This window comes from Octopus bimaculoides, chromosome 5, assembly GCF_046866305.1.
Source record: "Octopus bimaculoides isolate indiv1 chromosome 5, ASM4686630v1, whole genome shotgun sequence".
Classification (NCBI taxonomy): domain Eukaryota; kingdom Metazoa; phylum Mollusca; class Cephalopoda; order Octopoda; family Octopodidae; genus Octopus; species Octopus bimaculoides.
This window is the reverse complement of record NC_142932.1, coordinates 76,366,404-76,378,974: the sequence shown is the minus strand read 5'-3', so window position 1 is coordinate 76,378,974 and position 12,571 is coordinate 76,366,404. Positions and strand designations below refer to the sequence as shown.

At 37.0% G+C, this 12,571-nt stretch overlaps 1 protein-coding gene across 1 annotated transcript in view; it reads left to right on the top strand.

Annotated features, from left to right (window-relative positions):
- The window catches only part of LOC106883855 (scavenger receptor cysteine-rich domain-containing protein DMBT1), a 103,375-nt gene that overhangs the window by 46,803 nt on the left and 44,001 nt on the right, over positions 1-12,571 (top strand). Inside the window, exons 11-12 of the mRNA XM_089352465.1 lie at positions 2,692-2,845; positions 12,222-12,373. Of these exons, the coding sequence (XP_089208591.1) occupies positions 2,692-2,845; positions 12,222-12,373 (306 nt within the window). The remainder of the gene's footprint in view (positions 1-2,691; positions 2,846-12,221; positions 12,374-12,571) is intronic.

Sequence of the window (12,571 nt, the reverse complement as noted above, 5' to 3'; positions counted from 1 at the left end):
AAACTCCAAATCACACTCATCCCAGACGAACCAGAACAACAACGAATGCTCAGAGAGAAACTAGCACTAGAAAAAATAAGAACAAAAATTGAATTACTTAAACTCAGGGCTAAGAATCATGAACAAAAATATAAAACGATCGATGACGAGATGAACACAGAATTCACGATACATGCCAATGAACAACTTCTACAAAATGTTATTAAACTATGGAAAGGTGACTGTGAATCGGAAGAAATTATTTCACTACCACGATGGGAAAACAATATCAATTTTTTCCTCAACTACGAATCTCAATTCAAAAAAGACATCTCAGACAACCCGTTTTTAAAAAAAATCGAAATCAGATACATCCACAGGAATCAATAATCGTACACCCAGATCAAACTTCCAACGCAGACACACAAAACTACCCCACCACTGGGAAGTCAACAAGCACCAACCTTACAATAGGAACCCTCCATTAATAGGAAATACCAATAAGAACCACCCAATAATAGGAAACACCAGTAAGAAACACCTCGGAGTAGGAAAATAATAATTATTATTATTAGTATCTCAATTCTTTCCCTCCCACAGCTAGAAATAGACGGGGGATCCTACCTACTCCTCAACATAGGAATTCAACTTTCGGAACTACAATTCCCTCACCCAAACAAAGAGAACAACTTCACAGCACCCCATACAGGACAAAACACCCCTACAACTCATTCCAACATAAACACCCACACCACATAATCGCAACCAATTCACCTACACAACAATACTCCCTCAATAGCAACCCTAACACTGAGAACCCCCTCCAATCTAATTACAACAAACAACGGATTTTAGACAGAGTAGAGAGACACAGGGACACGCGTTGGAACATATCTTACGAGAGAAACCCAAAATAATCAATTTATCTAAGAAAACTCTCTCCACAACAAAAATCCATATTTTAGCTAAAGGTTTAAAGTTTACACCCACTCCACGTAGACCCAACGCCAATGAATTTAAAGATAATATTGCAGAATTCTGTAGAAAACTTCGATTGACAGAAGCATTAACCAACTGCAACAACGATGACGAATCACTTGTGAGAAACAAAAGTATTTACCTACTACCCAAAGGAAGGAATAAAACACTAGACGACTTCTGCAACCGTATCCAGAATTTTCCTCACACTATCTATAAATCAAAAAATGTACCTAACTTCAACAACATACAATGGAAGCAACTACTACAGCTAAAAAACGACAAAGACCTGACAATCAAAGTAGACAAAGGTAGTGCTGTAGTAGTGATGGACACAGAATACTATAAATCCCTAGCATTATCCATACTAGAAAATAACTCCTTTTATGAAAAAGTTGCATATTATAGGCAGCAAAAAAACTTCAAAAGATCTTGCAACTCTAATACTGAGACATGGAAAAGGCCTGACAGAAAAAGAAAAAGACTACATCACAAACTTCAAATGCAAACCAAGCCTATATATATATATATATATATATATATATATATACACCTATGTATGTTTGTATATATGTGTGTATGTAATTATATAGACATATATATAAATTGATTGATTCATTGATAGACAGATAGATAGTGAGAAAAGGGGGCAGAAGGAGGAAGAGCGCCTATTTTAAATATTTTATTCATTGCTCAGACATGAAGTGAAGTTTCAGATCAGATTTCGAATTCATGTAAAAGTTTTATTAAATTTTACGTGTTGTTCATCTAGAAGCGTTCAGAAACGTTATGCTCACAATATATAACGTTTTGACTCAACAGAAAGGTTATATATGATAACAACTATAAGAAATGGGGCGTTGTGGTGAATGATGTCAGGTCTAGCTGAAGTGATACTTAGTCAAATATGAATTAAAAAATGGTGGCTGGTTTGTTTTCATGAGAGATCTTTATCTCTCTTCTATCTTGTTGTATTGCTTAATAAATAATTCGCGTTTGTATTTGGCTTGCACGATTTTTGATCTGGACTCGTTCGTTAAAACGCCTTCAGAGACAGAAGCAGACCTTTGAGCATGTCATTAATGAGGTTGCGAATGGTGAAGAAAGGACCAACTTAAACCTAGCTGATTTATTAACTGACCGAACAATCAATCAAACTATTGATTAGTTAATTCGTTAAATAAGTAACCAATTTAAAAATAAGTTGTAAAATAGAATGAGTGTGTTTTCTTAATATTGTCATAATGCCCCTCACGAGATACAAATGATAAATGATATATTTGGATAAACTAGTTACCGCTATCAGAGTAAAAAGATACTTCACCGGTGAAATATGTAACATCTTTATTGTAAGGAAACACATACTACTGTTTGCTGATCCATTGAGATTGAATATAATTCTATCTCTCTTCTGATCTTTCAACTTCTTTATAAACTCCATATAAATACAGGAGTCTTAGAAATTCCCATCCAAAGAGAATCGATAACCAAGAGCAAGGCGTATCTAATTTTTCCATATAACTTTACGTAACTATACAACCACGTCGTTATTATATCACAGGTAAACATTTACGTCTGTCATCACTATAGTTCAATGATTTTAACTACTTTGACAGATCATACACTTATTCTCCGCGCCAGAAAACCCTATTAGAATTATTTCTAATTTAACTATCTTTAATAAATTACTGAATTGACTTTTCTTTTTTTTTTTTTTCATGATTTTCTTTCAAGATCCAGTGTACCGAACGCATAGGCTCATTATTTCATTTTCAGAAGGAACAGAAGGAACTCTGAATGTTACAATGAATGGCGTAAAAGCGATTTTAGCAATGAGTTCCATGCCTAATCGCATAACAGAAGCACTTTGTAAGACAAAAGGTTTTAGGTAAGCAATATCTATTGTGTTTAAGGAGGCGAGCTGGCAGAAACGTTAGCACGCTGGACGAAACGCTTTGCGGTATTTCGTCTGTCTCTTTTGTTTCTTACGTGTCGCACATGTGTTCATGGTGAAAATTGCTGTTTCTTAGTGTTATTATTCATAATAACTGTTGTTTCTAATAACTGCTGTTTTTGTTAAATTGTTGAATTTCGTAACTGTTGGAGTTTTCATTTGAAAACACTAAGTGCTTGTAGAAATCACGCGTTGTTCATTCCCCTGTTGGGGGGAAGAATGTCGTATAGCGAGAGGCCTACCGTTGGAACAGAAATGTTTGTTTTTCTTGTTGAAGCGAAGAATTGCATGTTGTCTGGCGAAGAGCCAACTACGGGCAAAGAAATAATGGATTCTCCCGAAAATGGAATTTTTGATTCCCCCGTTGCAAAAAAGAATAACAAAATCTATGAATTATTTGGAGATGTGTCTGAAAGCTCATCAGAACTTTCACTAGAAAAATACCCGACTTGGCCAAAAGACGAAAGTATTGTGTCCAAAAGAATAATTGATGCACCTAGCATCCAAATTGAACAACCAAAAAAAGAAAAAACAGTTTTGCGTTGGCAGCTGGGGGTGGAACCCGGCTGCTTTTGACGAATAAGTGTGATTTTATGAAATACAGTGAAATGATGCAAATAAACGATAACGTGGTTAAAAATACAACCACCGGAGAAATTACTACTAGAAGAAAAACAGAAAACAATAATATTTAAAGCTTACTGTTTGCAAAAAAGAAAACTTGAGAGAATTACAGAAAAGAAAATAGAGAAGTGCCTGAAGCCAATCTGGAGCGACGTAGTTTATCTGACAAGAGACACGAAGTTTGGTACGGTGGAAGTAAGGTTTACCAACAAAGAAATTGCACAAAAACATTCAGTAGAAACGCTGAAAACGGACGACGTGGCGCTCATCCCACCTATATGGGGATGAGAACGTCCAGAATTAAAATCACAAGGGTCCCACCGGAAGTGGATCCTATGTGGTTGGTGGCGGCAGTCCTAATCAAACAGGAAGAGAAATTTACCCCCCTCCAGGCTGCCGCTACCGAAAACGCTAACTGCACTGGTCAAACAGTTAGTCTCCTCATCCAGGCTGACCCTAAAATAATTGAAGCGACTCCCGAGACAATTGAGATAGGGGAGGAGACCCTTATGGTGTTTGTTGAAGACCGAAAACCCCGATGTTTTTTGTGCGACCATTTAGGGCACATTCGAAGGAACTGCAAGGAAAATGAGGAAGAAGAAGAAGAAGAAGAAGAAGAAGAAGAAGAAGAAGAAGAAGAAGAAGAAGAAGAAGAAGAAGAAGATGATGAAAAAGATGATAAGAAAACAACAAACGAAAGTAAAATACAATCAGCAACTCAACCGAGAACGGCGACTACTACAGAACAACGACCAAAACAAATGCCAGAAGGGAAAGAGGAAAAAGGCATAATAGCCGTATACACTAAAGATACTGAGCTAATGAGAGACATTGAATTAATTTACACTGAAAAAAAATAGATAACGTTTCGGAGAAATATAACAACTATGACGTGTATGAAGTCTCAAATAAGACACAGAATTTTACAAAACAAATTGTAAGACAGTATCATCAATGAGATTGGACATTAATAAGTCTATATTTCATGGATTACCAGCCCCGATCCCACGAGAAAAGGAAAAGGTGGAGACCCCCCCTCCACCTGATAATTCTGTGTCGGTAATGAGACGGAATTTTAACAAATCTATTTTCCAAGACCTGCCACCTCTGACCCTGTATCAAGGAAAGGTGAAGAGTCCCTCTCCACCGAACAGCCCTGATTAACAGGTAAGTCATGTCTGTTCACATTGGTTGTATAAATGTTCGTGGCCTGATGTCTAGCTGGAAGCAAGGACGCTTCCTAAATGACATCAGGTCAAGAAAATTGGAAGGCATGAGGACAGAGACATTCTTCTTTGGTTGAGCTCTCGTTGACTTCTTCAAGTTTCACCTGAATAAGAAATTGAGAGTGGAGAAGGAAATGCTGTCCTCGATTAAGTTTATCGAAAGGTGAGTAAAATTTGTGAAAATGATGAGAGTGGATGGTACCTCTCTATGTGTAGACTTATGAGTCTGATAGAAGGAATTGGAAAGAAAACTTGCTCTTGCGATTTCAGAGAAATCTCGGATAAGTGGGATTCCTCGATTATCCTTAGAGGCTTTCCTGTATCAGGAGGGCGACATCTCTATCATCCTCCCCCACCACTTCTTTCTAACCTTTGTATGCTATGCATATGTTCCTTCTTTTTCAGCGTATACTGTGTATACTTTACATGAATTTTTTATCATTTCATTATCTGTAAACCCCACACATTATGTCAGTCTTTGTATTTTCCTCCTCATCTTTCGCCCTTGTGGCAAATAAATGAAATTATTATTATTATTATTATTGTCCAGTAGTTTTATTTTTATAACGTGCTTTCACTTCACTACCGAGCGCAGCTCTGTGCGCCTTGGGTATGTGCTGTGGTTTGCTGTGGTGCTCTTATGGTTACTGTATTGAAAGTGTTTTGCGTAGGATGTGTGCAGTGCCCAGTAGTGCAATTTTCTGTATGTTATATATATGTGTAAGTCCTGGTGTTTTTGTTATGTATTTGTCTGAATATTTTTTTATTATACCTAAGGCACCTACTATGATAGGAATTGTTTCTGATTTTAGATTCCACATTCGAGTTACCTCTATTTCCAGGTCTTTGTATTTTGAAAGTTTTTCCATTTCTTTTAGAGAAACGTTGTCATCTGCCGGTATTGATACATCAATTAGAAAGCATCTTTTTTCTTCATGATCTTTGACAACTATATCTGGTCTATTTGTCTTAATTTCTCTATCTGTGTGTATTGGCATATCCCAGAGTATGGTTGCTTTCTCGTTTTCTGTGACTTTTTCTGGCGTGTGATTATACCATCTTTTTTCTGTTGTTATTCCATAGTGTTGGCATAGCTTCCAGTGTATATAGATCCCAGCTCTGTCGTGTCTGTGAATATATTCCTTCTTAGCCAGGACTGGGCAGCCAGAGATAATATGATTTATTGTTTCTTGTCCATCTCCACATATTCTACAGTTACTTGTTATGTTTCTTTTCATTATATGTTTTTGGTAATTTCTGGTGTGGAGGCTTTGGTCTTGTGCAGCAATTAAAAATCCTTCAGTCTCTGCTTTGAGTCCTGAGCTTCTCAGCCATTGCTGGGATTTTTCTCTGTCCATTTCTTTTGCATTTAGTTTAGCCCAGTATTTACCATGTAGGGGCTTTTTTGCCATCGTTTTATCATGGTCCGTTGTTGTTCTAGTTTTAGTTTGGATTTCATTTGTTTTATAGCTTTTGTTGTTTCTTCTCCTTCTTCTTCTTCGTATTTGTTAGGTAGATTGATTTCTTGTTTGTATTTGTCAGCTTCCTTAAATACTGAAAACACTTTTTTGTTTTGCTCGTGTTTTGTGGCTATTTGTATTAGTTTTCCTTGCTTCTGGAGTAGGTATTTTTGCAGTCCTATGGTGGTTATTTTATAATAGTTTTCTAGCTGTATAAGACCCCTGCCACCTTCTGTGCGTTGTATATATAGCCTTTCTATGTCAGATTTTGGGTGGTGCATCCTATATCCTGTCATTATTTTTCTTGTTTTCCTGTCTATTTTAGATAGTTCGTTTAGTGTCCAGTTAAGGATGTTGTAGCTGTAGCTTATAACTGGGGCAGCTAAAGTGTTGATACCCATTATCTTGTTTTTAGCATTGAGCTCTGTTTTTAGTATTGATCTAACTCGTCTATAGTACTCTTTCTTTATTTTTTCTTTCATTTGTGTATGTTGTATCCTATCTAGTTCATTGACTCCTACATACTTATATGGTTGGCTTTCGTCTAGTTCTCTTATTTCATTGGCTTTATCTAGTGTTATATTGCTACTTTTAACTAATTTTCCTCTTTTCAGGGTTGCTTTAGCACATTTTTCTAATCCAAATTTCATATCTATTTCCTTGGTAAAGCCGTGTACTGTCTGTAGTAGTGTTTCTAGCTCTTTTTCATTTTTAGCATATACTTTTAGGTCATCCATATATAGAAGGTGGCTGACTGTTTTCCCGTAGTATTTGTAACCGCATCCAGTTCTATTTAGCAATTCAGTTAAAGGTGTGAGTGCCAGGCAGAACAGGAGTGGAGAGAGCGTGTCTCCCTGGAATATTCCTCTTCTAATGGGGATGGCTTTCGTTTTCACAAGTCCCTCTTTTGTTTGGAGCTGTAGCACTGTCTGCCATTTGTTCATTGAGTGCCTTATGTATTTTATAATAATTGGTGCCACCTTGTTTATGGCTAGTGTTTCCAGAATCCACGTGTGGGGAACACTGTCGAAAGCGTTTTGGTAGTCCACCCAAACCATACTGAGGCCTTTCTTCTTTCTGCGGCTGTCTTCAGTTATGGCTTTATTCATCAATAATTGATCTTTACAGCCGTATGAGCCCTTGCAGCATCCCTTCTGCTCTTCTGGAAACAGGTTGTTATTTTCCAGGTGCTTACTCAATCTCAGCGATATTATTGCAGTAAAGGCTTTGTAGATCGTAGGGAGACAGGTTATAGGTCTATAGTTTTGTGGTTTCTCCGTTTCCGTGGATTTGGGAATTAAGATGGTTCTCCCTTTCGTGAACCATTCAGGCATTGTCTCTGGCTCTGCTAGTATGTTGTTAAAGTTTTCTGCCAGTTTTTATGCATTCCTGGTAGGTATTTTAACCAGAAGTTGGGGATCTTGTCGTGTCCAGGTGCCTTCCAGTTGCTTAGTCTTTGCAGTGTCTGGGTGACCTCTTCAGTTGTTACAGGGGCCCAGAGTTGCTCAGGTGCTAAGTTCGTTGTTTTAATGGTCCTTTTCTGGGGTTGTTGCTTCACCGACCATATTTGTTTCCAGAATTCTTCCAGTTCTTCTGCTGTTGGTGCTGCAGTAATGTCTATTTTATTTTTACCCAGTTCTTGGTAGAGTTTTTTGGGGGTTGGATTTGAACCGTTTGTTTTGTTCAAAGACACGTTCGCGTTTCTCATACCGGCAGATCCTTTGTGCTTTGGCAAGGATATCTTGCTTTAGTTTTTCTTTTGCCTCAGGTAAGTCTTTTTCTGTAATGCTGTATTTGTACAGTATTTTTGTTTTCTTCTTGTTACTTAGTTGTGTTTTTATTATTATTATTAATATTATTAATATTATTATTATTATTATTATTATTATTATTATTATTATTATTATTATTTATTATTATTATTATTATTATTATTAAGGCGACGAGCTGGCAAAATCTTTCGCACCGAGGTTGATGTAACCGACATCCTCCTCACCTCAAAATTGCTGATCTTGTGCCAAAGTTAATAAAAATTATTGTTGTTGTTTACTTTTAAACTGCTCGTTTGCTACAATCACTTGCCGCGACATAGGGCGAGTGAAGGATAAGAGATGCTACAGTATGACAGAAAGCTTGGGGAGAGGAATTGGCAAGGGCAGTAGCGAAATATCTTCATGTTGTACAACACGGAAATATAAAATGAAAAGGTTTTCTGTGAACAGTACTTGTCAGCAGAATCTTTCGGATTTCTCTATGACATGGTCCTCAGCTATATTTTTATAGCTATATTTTTATCAGCGGGAACACTTACATCTATTAGTATACCAGTATTTTCCTCCCTGTCTTTAACGATTATGTCTGGTCAATTAGCTTGGGTCATTCTGTCGGTGTTGACTGGAAAATCCTAGAGGATAGTGACATTTTTACCTCCAGCGACTGGCTTATGATGACGTTCATACCAGTAAGCAGGAATGCCGATTTTGTAGTGTCTACATATTTTCCAATTAAAACCTGTCCTACCATATCGTGGCGGTTTTTGTATTCATTTGGTGTCAGTACAGGACATCCCGAGACGCGATGGTGTATTGTTTCCTCAAATGTGTTGCAGAATCTGCATTTAGAGTAAGAACCGTTTTGAGGAACGTTAGCCTGGTAGTTTCTGGTAACCCAGCTTTGATCATGTGCCGCCAATAGGAAACATTCAGTATCTGCTTTTCGTCTTGAGCTTCTCATCCGCTGATGCGTTGTTGCTTGGCCTACATAAGCATTTCGACTTCGAAGAATATACTGTCCACGAGTAGATTCTAGCTCCACCTCACCCCAGTTTCTTTCTGCCCGTTCTTTTTGTAGTCTGCTTTATCCGTTTTGCTTGTTCGGTGACAGGGATTTCAGGTTCTTCATCTAATTCAAGGTTAATGCCAAGTTCCCTTGCGAATTCGCAAGCTCCCTTGACAATAGCATGTGACATTTTGCTGCTTTCTCTTTGCACACAAGCCGCAGCATCCAGTCCTCTATACTAGATAAGTACCTGATCATTGCTATTATAGAGTTGTTATAGTACAGTTCTACCTGCATCATCCTTCCCCCCCCCCCATTACTTCTAGGTAGATACAGACGATCAACCTCTGCTTTTGAATGATGCATGTTCTTAGACATTAGTAGTTTCCTTATCTTCCTGTCTAGGCGTTGAAGTTCCGTAGCATTTCAGTTAATGATTGGACTGTATTGGACTACTGGAAAGATCTTATATATCTCAAGGGTATTCAGTTATGGGGGACAGTAATGAATGCTTTCCTGTAGTCTGTCCATGCCATACTCAGGTTCGTCTTTTTGCTCCGGTAATTCTCTGTAATCCTTTTATTTATGAGTAATTGATCTTTGCAGCTATATGAATTTCTTTTACAACCTTTTTGAGCTAGTGGAAAGATTGAGTTCTATTCATGTAAAGCGTATATTCTGTCAGTTAATATGGATGTGAGGATCTTGTAGGTGGTGTTGAGACATGTTATGGGTCGGTAATTCTTCGGAATTTCTGTGTCTTCAGTTTTTCTAAGAAAGTATGTTATTCTTCCAGTCAGCCAGGCAGGTGTTTGCTCTAGGATCTGGATGACACCAGTCAGAGATGCAGCGAAATGTTGGTGTACTTCTGTCAAACAATTCAGCCAGAATTTAGGGATCCGGTCAAATCCTAGGGTTTTCCATTTATGAGACTTTCTAAGAACACATCTTAGCTCTTTTATTCCTATTGCCTTCCATTTCTGCTCTTCAACTTCATCCAGTTTCACTTTCTCACGCTCTATCCAGTCAGTTTCAGCATTATATCCTTTTTTTTTGTTGCTCTATATCTTCTTCCAGAACTCTTCTATTTCCTCAGGCTTAGGTGGCTCCTTGACTTCTATCTTACTTTTGCCAATTTCCCTTAATAATTTCTTAGCATCCGTCTTGAATACTTTGTTTTCTCGATAAAATTTGATTCTTTTATCATACCTTCTACATCATTGAGCCTTCGCTGTTTCAACAGTCCTTTGCTTGCAGGGAAGTTTATAAAATTTTTGACTTTATATTTTTGCTTGATATTTTGCTCAATATTTACTATCTCTAGTTCATCGAGAACTGATACATCCGCCCGCAGAGATTCAATCTCTTTTTGTATTGCTGCTTTCCACTTAGGAAGTTTTTTTATATGATTGGTCCTTTTCCGTGTCGTCCTGATACATAGTTGAGCAGTTACAACTTTACCAGTGGACTAGATGTGGTTATTTAAGGTTGTTAGGTCATTTCTCTTATTTCTTAAGATCTAAGAGCAACGTTATACATCATGATTATGTTTCTCCATAATATGTATGTTTGTATAATGAGGTTATTGTCTGGGTTTAGTTGGGCTGTATAGAAAGCTTTCAAAACATCTCTGTAATCCTCTCTAGTATATTTTATGCGTTTTTCTTTAGGTGGTGTTTTTGGTGGCTTCACTGCCTGTCGAGGGCTAGGGTTATCCTAGTTCTGGCTACCTGGTAGTTTTTTCTTTTTTTTTTTGGAAGTTTGTTCCAGCAGCAGACTTTTTGACCTCAGTCTGCTTCCCCACTGGGTAACGCGCTCCTTGTTATCCCGAGCGATGACGGATCCGGCATGAGATTTTGCTTGTCATTAAAACATTGACGGTGACATTAGGAGACGGGTTTTTTTTGTTTAGAGTTGACTTTTTTGACATGACATCGTTTTTGTTTTCTTCGAATGGATATATTTATCGTATAGTAGTTGCATGAAACTAATAGATCAGCATTCGGCTCTAATTTTTTTGATAGCTATGTTTCTGGGCATAAATCTTTACTGATGTTTTAATCTGAGTGACTCATTTGCTTCTTTTATCAGAGTGACTAATTTGCTCCTTTGTGGAAAGTCGCTTTGTTTTTGTTTCGATTTCCGTCGCTTGTAACACGTGTTTTATTATTATTATCATTACTATTATTATTGTTGTTTTTGTTTTATTATTATTATTATTATTATTATTATTATTATTATTATTATTATTATTATTATTATTATTATCATTATCATTATTATTATTATTATTATTATTATTATTATTATTATTATTATTATTATTATTATCATTATTACTGAGAGAGCAGCACATGTCATCAAGGTGACACTGAGATATAAATACACGAAGCCCAATGTACCCATCATGAATACCCCCTCAGATAAAGCTACACTAGGCACATGCATCACAACCATATGTGCGCAACATTGTGATTTCCTTAACAAGATAAATAGCGCTGGACTTTGCAGGTGGGGCCCAGTTAGAATTTCCTTCAGCTCGAGTAGCCCATCCCGCACAAAAGGTCCCTGAATAAGGTTTGTTTAAGAATGTTGAACGAAACACCCATGTTTCCAGAGGTGAATTATTCAAACCCCAAAGAATTCCTTTCAACAAATGGCTTTGATGCGCACCCCTGCCAACTATTTCTACTCATGATTAGAGATGCACATATTGTCAGCCAAGGGACATGGCTAAATGGTAAAAGTCAAGCAAGTGAGAAGCAAATCTGTGGTATTCAGTAGAATATTTGCTGTAGCCCATCTTTTATACCAAGACAAAACAAGTACATGATAACACTTCCAATCAGTTAAGATCAGAGGCCATGAAAGCCACTGCCTGGCACTGCATCAGAGCATGTTATTATTATTGTTGTTATTTTTGTTGTGGTTGTTGTTTTTATGAAGGCGGTGAGCTTGCAAAATTGTTGGCACCGAGGTCGATGTAATCAACGTCATACCCCTCACCTCAAAATTGCTGTTCTTGTGCCAAAGTTAATAAAAAATCATTATATAAATTAAGCACCAGTGAAACACTGGGGTCAATGTAATCGACTCATCCCCTCCCCCAAAATGGCTAACCTTGTGGTAAAATTTGAAACAATTATTATTATTATTATTATTATTATTATTATTATTATTATTATTATTATTATTATTGTCGTTATCATTATTATATTCCAGCACGGGTACAATATTGCAGTATATCAACTTCGGGGTATCTCAAAAACATTCGTGCATTGATTTTATCGATACGTTCAATGATACTTGGGTAATCAATTATAAACAATGTGGCTACGGAAGCGTAAATATACCATTTATTAGATGTGCAAATGGTAAGTAATGAATACTGGCTAAATATGAATGTTTGAAAAAGGAAAATTAAATGTTTTTGTCGAGTGTATTATAAAATTTTAGAGTTCCAAAAATTAACTACTTTAGTTCGGCAACTGGTGGTTAACCAAGAGACGTAAGATGGCATTATTTTCAAAGTGGTGCGCCTTGTGGTTTTGTAATGCTTTCTGTTGATTTAG